Genomic DNA, 11502 nt, shown 5'->3' on the forward strand with positions numbered 1-11502 from the left:
TCGAAAACTCTTAGGTCCTTACTTCGCCGATACATTTTCCACAGTAACAGTGTGGCATGGGTTAAGTCAAGTGTTAAAGAGTTTTTGACAGACATCTTCGTCTGGTTTCCGTACGCCTTGTGTCGCAATTTCTTTTTCCGCTGCTACCCCTTTTATGAGCTCGTTTTTCCGAATCGCTGTTTCTGCTTAGCCTAATATCCAAATAAACATACTTTATCCGCTTTTGCCGTCGAATTTATGGTTTCCTAAACGCCACCCCGCCCTCTGCTGGACTTCCGAAATGGAAATATGAGATGGCAGTGGTGGCTGCGATTTTGATAAGGGTCCCCGGTTTCCCAAGGAAAACCCAACGAATCTATTTTCCCAATTGCTCGACAGCTGGTAAAGTTTATTGGGTGGCACGATAAGACAAAGGAGAAACTTTCTTTGAAGTTTTTACGCTTGTTACATGTGGTTTCCTGCGGCTCCTTTTACCACGACTGTGGCATGTGCATTGCCAATTGCAATTAAAACAATGTTACAAGGTCACTGCTTTTTTGCGCAGATAACAGAAATATGCAAAAAGTGGCGCCGCTAACGAAATTGCACATTTTGCACATGGGCCGAAATGCAGCGCTATGTTGTATAGTATACCAACATGGTTAATACATACGTATATGTATGCTTGTGCACATACATTTGTGGAATGCAATTGGAATCGGTGACAGCATAATGCCACATCCACCCCACCCCACCCCACTCCACCACAATGCAGGCGACAATGGCACCGGGAAAGCTCCACTTTCCAGCGGAACCTCTCCTTTGCGCAGGTCCAAAACTGGAAATGAGTTACGTGGTGTCCTTCTGGGGCGGGGAGCCCCCTCCCTTTAAGTGTCTGCATGTGTGTGTGTGTGTGCGTGTGTTTAGCAATGGTGGCCGCTGTTTAGGTGTGAAACCTGCAGGGGGAGGGCGTTTGTTATACTGTCAGTGTGAGTGAGAGAGCGCCGGCCGAAGAGAAAGAGAGAGCAATGACTAAATAGGAATTAACCGCAACAACAACAAACCTTGGAGCAAGCGCATAATTCATATTTCGCAAGTAACGCCCACGCCCACAGTGCGTCTGTGTGTGTGTATATGTGTGCAGGTGATTTTCAATTATTCTTGTTGAATTACTACACAAATACAGGCATAGTTATGCGCATAATGATGGATTTAAATAACTAAAAAGCTTTCTATACATTTGACTATACATACTATTTAAATATATATCCATTAAGATATGTTATAAACTATCTTAATTCATACCTTGAAGGTTTAAAGTTCAGTGTCATTTTCAATGGTATCCATTACCCATTGGTCCTAGTACCCATGACCTTCTGTTTGGAGCTCTAACCAAAAGCAACAGATTAGAAAACTTTCCAGTGAAGGCATTTTAAACATTTAACCATTACAATTTAGGAGACGGTATTTGACAGCTCTAATGTAATCAATAAAATGCGTTTTTTTTTACATTACCCTTGAAGTTGTGAAAAGGGTTACGGTCAAGAAAATGCTGCACTTAGACAAATTTACTTTATATGCTGTTTTCATAGCCAAACACTCATAGGCAGAGCAGCAAGCTACACGAAATGCTCGAAATGATTTCCCTTAAGAAGCCAGGAAATAAAGACATCATTAGAAAATCATGTAGTGCATTAGTCGAGCTGTCGTCGCCACACCCCCAACCAGGACCTCGGATCCCCGCCCACTCCGGGGGCAGCCGCAATTGCCATTATGTTGAACACGCAAGTCAATTGATGCAATTTGTCCGACCGGCTGGAGAAGTAAGGCGAGGAGAGTGCTCATTCGGATTGGGACTCGGATTGCGATTCGGTTTGGGCCAGGGGCAATCCCCAGTGACAATGTGACATGCCGTAACAGGTTCACGGTCTGACGAATAGTAGGTGGTGCCCTGCGGGGTGCAGGGCCGCAATCCGTGCAAGTCGGCTGGAGGGGTGAAACCGACCGCCTGCGCTCATCAACAGTTAGCAGCTTCTGCTGGTGATTTAAGGGTTGCCAGCCAGCCGGCTCGCCCTAAATGAATTGCGGCGATTTATTGCGGTAATACTCATTTAGCGGACCAGCCCCGAGGGGAAAGAACGAGAAGAGCGCACTGTATGGCCGCGGAATCAGACTAACAGATACCCAGTACAAAGTATTTTATAACAGTCCCTGCCCACAAAATGAATCGGGCACTTCACCAACTACCGTGTCAAATAATATTGTATCTTCACTATAAGCCAGATTTTAGTATACTCATTTTTCGTTGATATAAAAATACGTTCCATCTTAAGGTAAAGTAAACTTGAAGAACTAATCCTCTGTTCATTACTTGTAACTTTTCTATTTTATATAGGTAAATAGTGTTAAATTTAACTGTGTAATTTAAAATTCAAGTTTAATTTATTAATCACAAGCAGTTTTAATCCAATCAAAATGAGTTTGTTGGGTTTGTTTTCTTGAAACCCAACAGTTAGATTCACATGCAGCATTCATACATCTCCCCTGACACATCACTCCCCTACCTATCAGTACAGGGTATGGAAACCGAGTCGAGTCAAGTCGAGTCGAGTTGAGTGCAAACAATGCGCACAATAAAAATAAATCTCTCCGGAACAAGTGTGTGTTTTGTTACACCCGTGGGAAGTCCGGGCGAGAAGTTGTCAATTACTTGCGAATCGATCTGGCCAAGCTCTGTTTTGGCATTCATGTCACCGCCAGGTAAGCAGGACCGCCTCGAAAAATCGCCCTAATTGGCCGCTTCTAGAGGAGATGGGGATGGCGGGATAGTACGTGATACGCATTTGCACCTTCTAGGCAATTAATAAGCCAATTTCACCAAATCGGCGGCCACGTAAATCAGCATTATGTCGGGGCAATGAAAATGAGCTCTAAATTCAATTACGGATCTTGTCTTCTTCATTTTCCTAAGTCGCTTTTCATTTCCGCATAAATCAAGAGTCTTGGGCCGCTTGCTCCTCAGATGCCAAATTACCCGGGTCTCGAGATGTCTTAGTAGATTCTAAGCGGCTTTGGCGCTCATAACTCACCCGGACACTTTGTCACATTATGCATTTAAATTTACTGTGTAATTTATGGGTGGATTTGTCGACCTTCCCGCCTGCGGTGTCTGTTAATTAGAAAATCAGTTCAGAACAGGATGTACAGGGGTACAATTTGGCCAGCAAAGCAGTAAAGCATTCACTGACGATTAGAAAAGTAAGACTAATATGCAATACAATATTAAAGAAATGATTTACAATTGCCTTGTAATCAAGACACAATAAGTTTAAGTTGCCACATTTTTGTATAAATTGCTTTTTGAAGAACAAGAGCCTAAAACACAATTGTTCTAGAAGTAACCTTGCTAAGCTATATCTCTTGGACAATATTAGTGCCCCATCCCTTGAAAACTATTTTCAGCAATACTGATATAACACCCCATCTCAATGCGTGGGAGTAATCTTTGCTCTGCCATGATACGTGGGAGGTACTCATTAATTACACTCCATAATGGCTACTTCCGCTGGGCCACATAATAGTATAATTAATCGATATTAAATGAACAGCAGCAGGACAATAAACGCCGGAAGCCAGCCACAAAAGGTTAAATTAAACGAAGTAATTGTTACACAGCCTCAGCCGTTGAAAGTCGACCCCCTCTGGCTGTTTGCGAAGTCCTGTGGAGGGTTGTCCTGACTGGGTCCTTTACAATGCATAATAAACAGTCGAGCGGGCACGGAGCAAACAGAAGTGGGGAACGAAGCTCGTTGAGATTTTGATTTTTAAGCGGCACGTCGGGGGGTGGATGTGCAGGCTGGTTGTGACTCAAAGGACAAGGCTGTAAAGCGCACAATGTCACACGGCAGGTGGCGATGAACATTAGAGGAGTGGGTGGTTGTCTCAGTACGCAAAGTGATTTAAATGCATTTCTAATGGGATGAAATTATATACTGTCTGAGCTACCACAAGCTCTCTTCAACTCCATTCTCATTCCTACTCCGATTTGCGGTTTTTGAGGGGCGGACATAAATATGCATGGATTTGCGCTTTTGATGTGCTAACCATAAACGGATACCCGAAAAGAGGCACCTTCATCTTAAGCTAAGGGTCCACTAACTTTAACTTAACTGTACATTTTTAATTAAAATTTGTCCCATAAAATATTAATTAATGCTCTTCGGAGCCACCGTCTTGATAATTTGATGGCCAGCTAAAGCCGCTTAAAATAATTTTAAAACACCAATTTGTGACTGCCCCATTTCTGGGGTAACATTTAGCATCTTATCAGAGCTTAGCAGCTGGGGTCACCACCCGTCCAGCTACGGAATGTGATTACAGCTTTTGACGCTCCGGATGAAATTTCAGTGGGCTCAGGTGTCCATTTGGCAGGGGCATATTGGACTCCAAGCTCCGAATCGCGGGACCATAGGTATATCGATGCAGATGCTTTGAACGAGCTCTAAACTCATCTTCTGACCCAGGAAAATTGATAATTTCGTGAATCAAGTGAGGTTCGGAAACATAGAAGTCATCGCCTAAGGAAAATAATCATTTTAGATTCTAATTTGGCTATTAGAATTAATATTCCTGGAACATACCAGGTAAAACGAAAACCATAGAGCCCTGGCAGTTATAGCCAACCGGCAAGTACAAGGTCGTGCCCAATGCGCTGCGCTTGATGGCAAATTCCAACAGACTTTGGTACTCCTTAATTCCCATCAACCGGGACAATTCGTAGACCTGTGGCGGCATAAACCAAACATTGCCCAAATTACCCTGACGCAGCAGTTCAAAAGGTGACAGCCACTATGTAAATAAATAATTTGATTATACTGAAAATCGGGCTTAAAGAGTTAGCCTCACCAGCGTTTCCTTGACCTCGGATGGTTCTTCCAGTAATTCGGGTTGCTTGTCGACGAAAGCCATAAAGAAAACGGTTTCATGCCTACATAATGCAATAAAAACTATATTACGAACAAGAAGTTTACCGTACTACACTTAAGATCGTTTTGTGACCCCATACTAACCCTTTGCGTATGAATCCCGGACTCGCCCAAGCAGACCACTCATGCAGCGCCCACAAATCTGGAACCACCTTTAGCTCGCGACAGAGGGATAGGAACTCAGTGGGCTTGTTGTGCACCCTTCGCTGCCACGACTCCAGGTCTAAGACATGCTGAGCGCAAGTTACCGCACCGAAATCCAGCTGGTTCCGGCTCCGGCAAAGCAACAGACCCACCTCCTCAAAGCATTCCCTCACTGCGGTTAGTCGCAGTGTAATCTCTCTAAAAAGACAAAGGTCATAGATTAACTCCCAGTGTGACAGAGTTTAGCGCAACCTTTGGACTTACCGAGCCCAAATGCGGGAACGCTCAAAGAACCGATCGTAGCAGCCAGTGCCCTGGGGCGCCAGAATGGCAGGACGATCGTCGCGGGTGAGAACCAGGCGGCGTAGTGCCTCTTTTGGAACACCAAACTCCTCGAGGTACTGTAGCCATGCTACGCTTTCATCCGCTTCGGAGTCCAGAAGGCCACCGGGAAACACTGTCTGATTGACCACCGTCGCCGTGGCATCACTGCGCTTAAGCATAAGCACCTGAAAGGTGAGGATTATGGTTATCCACTTCTGGAATTGACCTCTTCACTTTCCTGGTAGTCTTCGCTAATGCCAGCATTTCTGGTCACCAGGATTACACTGGCCGAGGTGCGCCACTTGGTAGGAGAAGCAGCCTTGCTCATGTCTGCAGATACCTTACAAAGTGATTAGCTAAACTTTAATTCTACCTATATACAAATGAAAAATACAACAAAATCAAAAGGTTAATGTGTTCCCTCCAATCAGCTGATTGGTCGATAGGCACGATAACGACTCCTGTGGTACAAAATGATCGATAGTAGCCTAATCTAAGCGCTGAATATTTTAAGTTTGAATTCGTGCGAACTTCAAACTTTAGCTTTTTGGCGAGATTACGACTCAGAAGCATGCAAGAAGAACAAAAAACCCAAATAGATAGTTCCATTCCACACGTGTTCGCAAACATATTTAAGCTCTGCCCTTGGACAAGAAAAGACACTTGCAATTGGTGTTTCCAGTCGAGAACAACTTGCAGTTGAAATGAAAGTACTGATCACGTTCTTCTTTTTGGGCGTCTGCCTCAGTTGCATCCAAGCGGATGAGAGTATTGCTGATCTCCTGAAGGACAATGCGAAGGGCGTAGAGGCGGCCAATGTGCTTCTGACCAGGATTGCTCAAGTAAGCGAGCAGACCCAGGTCGGCTTGGCGGAGCAAAAGGAGGCACTCAAAGTCCTGACGCTCGTGGAGGCGCTGCTAGCGAAGCTGACTCTCGCTCTGGATGTTGGCTCCAGCAATCTGGTTGCTACCCTCGAAAACATATCCCGGCAGGGGGAAGAATACGGCAATAGAACGGAGGCAGAACTCCTGGAAGTGGTCCGCCTGCAGGAGGGCACCAAGGAGATACTCAATGTTCTGGAGGCCAAATTGGATGCCTATCAGAGGCATGTGCTCCACAGTTCCCGCCGTATTGACAGCAGCATCGACGGGCTGGCGAAACTTATTACTAGGACGGTGTTGCCACAATTAAATGGCCTGAAGTGTACCTTCGATAGCTTGGAGACGTCTCAAATCAACGTGGAGGTGGAGCTGAAGAATTTGGCTGGAGTCAAGGAGCTCAGTGAGAACTCCAACCTCAAGCTGGACTTGCTGGAACAGCAATTGAAGCAGCTTAATAGCACTCAGGAGCAACGCCTGGACATCCTCATCGGTGCAGTGAAGCATTTGCAGCCTCACAGTTCCTGGAAAGTGGAAACTGTCCTTCGCGAACTGATCATATCGCAGAAACGCATCGAACTGGGTTTGGAAGAGTGCAGCCGGCACCAGCCCCATTCGGAATATGGACATGAGGGCCCCCAGGAGTCCTATCAACCCATCTACGGAGCTGAGGTCCCAGAGCCGCAGCATACTCATCCCAAGCCCAAGCAAGTGGATCTAGAACCGGTATGGAGCATCAACGAAGAACCCAAGCACGGTAAGTTGTCCTGATTGGCTTCAAATTAGGACCACAAATAACATTCTTGCCATTCATAGGAGAACACTCTGGAAATCACAAAGCTGCCGCCTATGCCCAGTCCCCCGAGCTAAAGAAGAACTATCAGAGCTCCAGCGCCGTGTCCTGGCGGCAGTCGGTTCCCTGGGAATACGTCTCACCATATCAGTCCGTCCCAGTTCACCACCACCAGCCATGGAACCCAGCTGGTGTCCACGGTCCCAGCTCCATTGCCAAGCCGAAGCCATGTCCCAAGAAAGAGCTCCCTACTCCGGCATCCTATGTTCCGTTGCCACATGACCAGCCTGAGTCCTTCAAGCTTCCGGTGGATTATGATCCCAATCCTAACCACGAGCAATCCCATAAGCTCCATCATGAAACCCAGTCTTACAATGAGGAAATCTACAAGCCACAGCCCATCCAGCCAGGAGAGTCTTTCAGAATTTGGTATGGAGACAGTTCCATCCCTCAAGGATACTAAAGACTTAAAGAAAGATTCAACTAGAACAACCACTGTTACCATGACCGATCCTACTTTTTAAAACATTTAACAAAAACTTTTATTGGAATTTAAATTCACAACTTAGAACAATTTTTGTGTTATAAATAAATAAAAAACCAAAGGAAATCAATACTTTACATTATTCTTAACAATTAATAATTAATTAATAAATATCTTTATGAAAAAAGAAAAATATCTAGAAATCATACACATCATTGCATAGTGATTTGATTTTCCATACACTTTTCTTAAAACCGAAAGCAAACAGTTTTTCGGCATTGAAAACCAATCTAAACAAAGAAATTTTCAGTGGTTTTGTTTTGCTTATATCAAGGTAGTAAAATAAAAAATACAAAAGTCCCTAAGATATTAAGATATCGTTTGTTGATAATTGTTTTAGAACGGATAGTAGCAATTTGTGAAAACATTTGAATATGGATAGCAAAGGATCCAAATTTATTAGTATTTCCCCGAATAATATAACGGTTTTTTGGCCGTATTTGAAAAACCATTTATGTTTAATAATTATAGTACTGCCATCCAAAAAGGAAAGAAGATGTAGACAAAATAAGCTTTTACAAAATGACTTTAGCCGTTTGCTGTCTTGAATTTCTGGACCGTTTTAAAGATATTCTTGGAGGTTCGTTATCACTACTTTCGTAGACCTATTTTCTGAATGAATTTGAACAAGAGGCAACTGGGGCACGTTTTTCAGTGTTATTATTACTACCGTAACACACAAAAAACCAGGTCAATCTGTTCTGTTTAGAAACAAAGCAGAATTTCAAAACGTGACAATCTCTGGATTTTCCCTAACTTCTGCAAAATGTCGATGAACCAGTAATTATTTAGAATGACAACATATAACATAGTTCGCTGTAGTCTATTTGGAGCTCTAAGATAGTGTCAAAACAATTGTATGCGACTATCTTCTTAGCTGAACCATATAGTGTAGTAGGGAAATTCTCGTAAACACACAATTACAGATTGGAGCTGCATTTGCAGCTGCACCCACCGAAGTGGGTGGTTGGCGAACTGATAGAACTTAACCCAGTCTAAGACACGTTTTGGACCTTAAGTTGGACTACTTAAGTTGCGGTTTAGGTCGAGAAAAGACACACAGCGGTGAGCGGCCATCCGAGAAACACCATGAGAGTGCAACTGACTTTGCTAACGATATGCATTTCCCTATGCTCTGCTGCAGCAGAGGATCTGGACTTAGGCCATGAGATCCGCAGTGAAGTGGAGGAGCTTATCAAAGGTACCGAAGAGCTGAACCATGGGCTGCAAAAAGTGAAAGACGTGCAGAAGGGCATTGAAGAGAAGTTCAAGCATCAGCGCGACGAGATCGAACTTATTGCAGGATTGGAGGTTGCCATAGCCAAGCTGGAAACAAACGTTCAAAGCAGCTTCCAAGCCACGGCCACCGGAGTGGGAAATTTGACAGCCATTGTTAACGCAATCCAGAGCCAAAATGAAAACTCTATCAAGAATCTCACCAAAGTAGAGCTGGAAATCAGGAGAGCCCTGGGGCAAGTAGCTGCCAATCAAAACAAATACGAGCAGAACCTTAATGAGGTGGCCTCATCCGTCACTTCGCATCTGGCAGAGATTCAGCAGCTACTATCGCAGGCGGTCATAGGGGAACTCATCAGCTTGGACAACAAGGCGAAGGTCCTTCAGGAGCAGCAAGGCAACATCGTGGGTCAAGTAGGATATCTGGGCGAGCTGAAGGCCCTGGCCGATCGTGCCAATCGCAAAGTAAATCAATTGGAGTGGGGTCTGGTCATTCTCAACCGCACTCAGTCCGAAAGCCTCAACAGCATCGAGCACACTGTCCATGGAGTGCAGGTGGCCACCTCCCAGGTCGATCATAAGCTTGGTGCCCTACTGAACAACCAGAAGAATATTGAACGGTCATTGGATGGCTGCAAGCACAAAAATCCGTCACACCAGAAGCCCCACGAGGTCTGGACTCACCCGGCACACGCACCAATTAACCAGTAAGTTTGTAGGCCCAACCTATTGGTGCACATTAAAAACATCTAATCTTTTTAAGGCCAAACCCAGAGGGAAATCCAGGATACGAAAGCAGCTATGCCTCCCAAGAAGAGGCTGAATTCCTTTACAAACTCTGGTATGGAAAAGGACAGCAGCATTAACACGATAACAGACAGATGACGTAACCATATTTAAAAATTTCTTGATTTGTTGATTCTTAAAACCAGGAATGTAAATATATTAGAGCAAAGTTAATCGACTCACAAATTATTTGCTAAACCGTTCTCTAACACAATGTAATAAACAAAAATAATTAAACAAAAACCAACTTTATTATTTTATTTTATTATTAATATTATTAATCGGACAACTTATAAACCTAAATAAATGCACATGACATAAAGGAGACTGGCTTGTCCTCTATAATTTGCATGGATCCAGTGGATGAACCTGACCATCATCCCGGCTAAAGTTAATTATCAACTGGGACTGGTGCTGGTTCCAGTGCTCCGATCGATGTAATTTAGTTTTCGCCTGAAAACGGAATTCCTCGACTGATAAACCGGTCTCAATTTTATCGTTGCTTGCATCCGGATCGGCGGGATAAGCTTCATCTCCTGGCAAGAGCTGCACAATTCCATTTTTACACTTATACAATACAGGATGGATCAGCTGAATGCCTTTGACCTCACGCTCTGCTGCAAATTGACGCAGATTATCTAAGGAGGAGAAGTTGAGGCAGCGCGAAAGTTCATAGAATTGTGGGGGCGGCAGCCAGAGTTCTTTCCTTAGGCTCGCTTGAAGGTAATCCAATGGGGAGCGCCACTACAAGAATATACATTAATGATAGTTCATTAAATGCAACTTTCTGTTTTCGAATATCACTCTGGTTCCGTGTAATAGCCGCTTCACCTACCGCACAATCCTTGACCTCATTGGGTTCGATGTGAACACTGGGTTCCTGTTCCAGGGCAGTCATAAAGAAGGCCGTCTCGAAGCGCTTCGTAAACGTGGACGGCGTGCGCCAGACGGACCACTCGTGAAGTGACCAAACATCCGGTAGTACATCAAGCTGCTTACAGAGCTCCAGGAATTGGCTGGCATTGTTGTGGACAATGTGCTGCCAGTGGACGCGATCAAACTGGTCATAAAACTTTCCATAACCGCTAGTGGACGTAAACGATTTGCTGTCCCTGCACAGCAGGATGCCCAACTCCTCAAAGGTTTCCCGTATGGCAGTTAGACGCAGTGCTAGGGAACTGTTAGGTGCGAAAAGTTATTTACAAGACATACTTCCTAAAAATCTATTTTAGTTTCATACGGATTAAGCGATTTCTTATCTGCCTTGGTGTGGAATATATCCGGACGTGGCCCCCTTACGTGCCCTATGTTCCGCAGCTTAGTTGCACTAATCTCGTTTCGCTGAAAGTGATCCAACCAGGCAGGCGAACTGTCCGAAGCATCGCACACTCCGCCAGGAAACACCGATGACTCCGGCATGAAAGTGGACTTCTGCGTTCGTGTAAGAAGGAGGGCCTATTCGAAGAATTCATAACGTCAGAGTGGTTATTTTAAAGTTCAACTGAAACTCACATTGTAATCACACGACGTGGCCTTATCAACTTGGTTCTTAGCCAGCAGGATTAAACTTGAGGAGGAGCGAATTTTGGGCAAAAGCTTCGACATGTTTAGGTAACACAGCGATATCGATAGAGTGGACGGAAATATCGATTGCTAACCAGCTGATTTTGTTAACACTTATCAAATACCCAGCACCTGTTGAATGATGTATGATGGGTATGATGTTTCAATTCTGATTTAAATGTAAATTCTTTATTTTGGTAAAGAAATAAAATGTAATGGTAAAAATCCAGTACACCATTACAAGATTAATAGAAATTTTAATTTTATTAT

At 44.1% G+C, this 11502-nt stretch overlaps 4 protein-coding genes across 6 annotated transcripts; 2 read left to right on the forward strand and 2 right to left on the reverse strand.

Annotated features, from left to right (window-relative positions):
• Positions 1–4138: 4138 nt before the first annotated feature.
• Positions 4139–5867, reverse strand: LOC120446033 (nucleoside diphosphate-linked moiety X motif 19). Of its 3 annotated transcripts, none has more exons than XM_039626794.1 (6): positions 5671–5861; positions 5373–5617; positions 5049–5306; positions 4885–4966; positions 4620–4827; positions 4139–4556 (listed from the first exon to the last, which is right to left on the reverse strand). In XM_039626794.1, exons 1-6 carry the CDS (start codon positions 5758–5760, stop codon positions 4354–4356), a joined length of 1086 nt encoding a protein of 361 aa, XP_039482728.1. In that variant the 5' UTR covers positions 5761–5861; the 3' UTR covers positions 4139–4353. The 3 variants fall into 3 exon arrangements, 2 of the variants coding, with proteins under 2 accessions (XP_039482728.1, XP_039482730.1); XM_039626796.1 differs by having other exon boundaries at positions 5667–5838; XR_005615804.2 differs by having other exon boundaries at positions 4417–4556; positions 4889–4966; positions 5671–5867.
• Positions 5868–6083: 216 nt separating this feature from the next.
• On the forward strand, positions 6084–7717 carry LOC120446032. Its single transcript, XM_039626793.2, has 2 exons — positions 6084–7067; positions 7127–7717. Exons 1-2 carry the CDS (start codon positions 6137–6139, stop codon positions 7564–7566), a joined length of 1371 nt encoding a protein of 456 aa, XP_039482727.1. The 5' UTR covers positions 6084–6136; the 3' UTR covers positions 7567–7717.
• Positions 7718–8695: 978 nt separating this feature from the next.
• Positions 8696–9912, forward strand: LOC120446474. Its single transcript, XM_039627477.2, has 2 exons — positions 8696–9590; positions 9647–9912. Exons 1-2 carry the CDS (start codon positions 8737–8739, stop codon positions 9747–9749), a joined length of 957 nt encoding a protein of 318 aa, XP_039483411.1. The 5' UTR covers positions 8696–8736; the 3' UTR covers positions 9750–9912.
• On the reverse strand, positions 9902–11328 carry LOC120446473 (nucleoside diphosphate-linked moiety X motif 19). Its single transcript, XM_039627476.1, has 4 exons — positions 11182–11328; positions 10910–11124; positions 10505–10847; positions 9902–10413 (listed from the first exon to the last, which is right to left on the reverse strand). The coding sequence occupies exons 1-4, from the start codon at positions 11272–11274 to the stop codon at positions 10009–10011; spliced, it is 1056 nt and encodes a 351-aa protein (XP_039483410.1). The 5' UTR covers positions 11275–11328; the 3' UTR covers positions 9902–10008.
• Positions 11329–11502: the final 174 nt, after the last annotated feature.

This window comes from Drosophila santomea, chromosome 2R (assembly GCF_016746245.2).
Source record: "Drosophila santomea strain STO CAGO 1482 chromosome 2R, Prin_Dsan_1.1, whole genome shotgun sequence".
NCBI classification, from domain to species: Eukaryota; Metazoa; Arthropoda; class Insecta; order Diptera; family Drosophilidae; genus Drosophila; species Drosophila santomea.

What these genes read in the sequence shown, in the direction of transcription:
- LOC120446473 (XM_039627476.1), bottom strand. Translation starts at nt 11,274, where the DNA reads ATGTCGAAGCTTTTGCCCAAAATTCGCTCCTCCTCAAGTTTAATCCTG. An exon ending in CCACGTCGTGTGATTACAAT is followed by an intron (nt 11,125 to 11,181) that starts GTGAGTTTCAGT and finishes TTCTTCGAATAG; the next exon opens with GCCCTCCTTCTTACACGAAC. An exon ending in GATAAGAAATCGCTTAATCC is followed by an intron (nt 10,848 to 10,909) that starts GTATGAAACTAA and finishes CGCACCTAACAG; the next exon opens with TTCCCTAGCACTGCGTCTAA.
- LOC120446474 (XM_039627477.2), top strand. Translation starts at nt 8,737, where the DNA reads ATGAGAGTGCAACTGACTTTGCTAACGATATGCATTTCCCTATGCTCT. An exon ending in GCACACGCACCAATTAACCA is followed by an intron (nt 9,591 to 9,646) that starts GTAAGTTTGTAG and finishes AATCTTTTTAAG; the next exon opens with GCCAAACCCAGAGGGAAATC.
- LOC120446033 (XM_039626794.1), bottom strand. Translation starts at nt 5,760, where the DNA reads ATGAGCAAGGCTGCTTCTCCTACCAAGTGGCGCACCTCGGCCAGTGTA. An exon ending in CGTTCCCGCATTTGGGCTCG is followed by an intron (nt 5,307 to 5,372) that starts GTAAGTCCAAAG and finishes TTGTCTTTTTAG; the next exon opens with AGAGATTACACTGCGACTAA. An exon ending in TATGGTTTTCGTTTTACCTG is followed by an intron (nt 4,557 to 4,619) that starts GTATGTTCCAGG and finishes TATTTTCCTTAG; the next exon opens with GCGATGACTTCTATGTTTCC.
- LOC120446032 (XM_039626793.2), top strand. Translation starts at nt 6,137, where the DNA reads ATGAAAGTACTGATCACGTTCTTCTTTTTGGGCGTCTGCCTCAGTTGC. An exon ending in CAACGAAGAACCCAAGCACG is followed by an intron (nt 7,068 to 7,126) that starts GTAAGTTGTCCT and finishes TGCCATTCATAG; the next exon opens with GAGAACACTCTGGAAATCAC.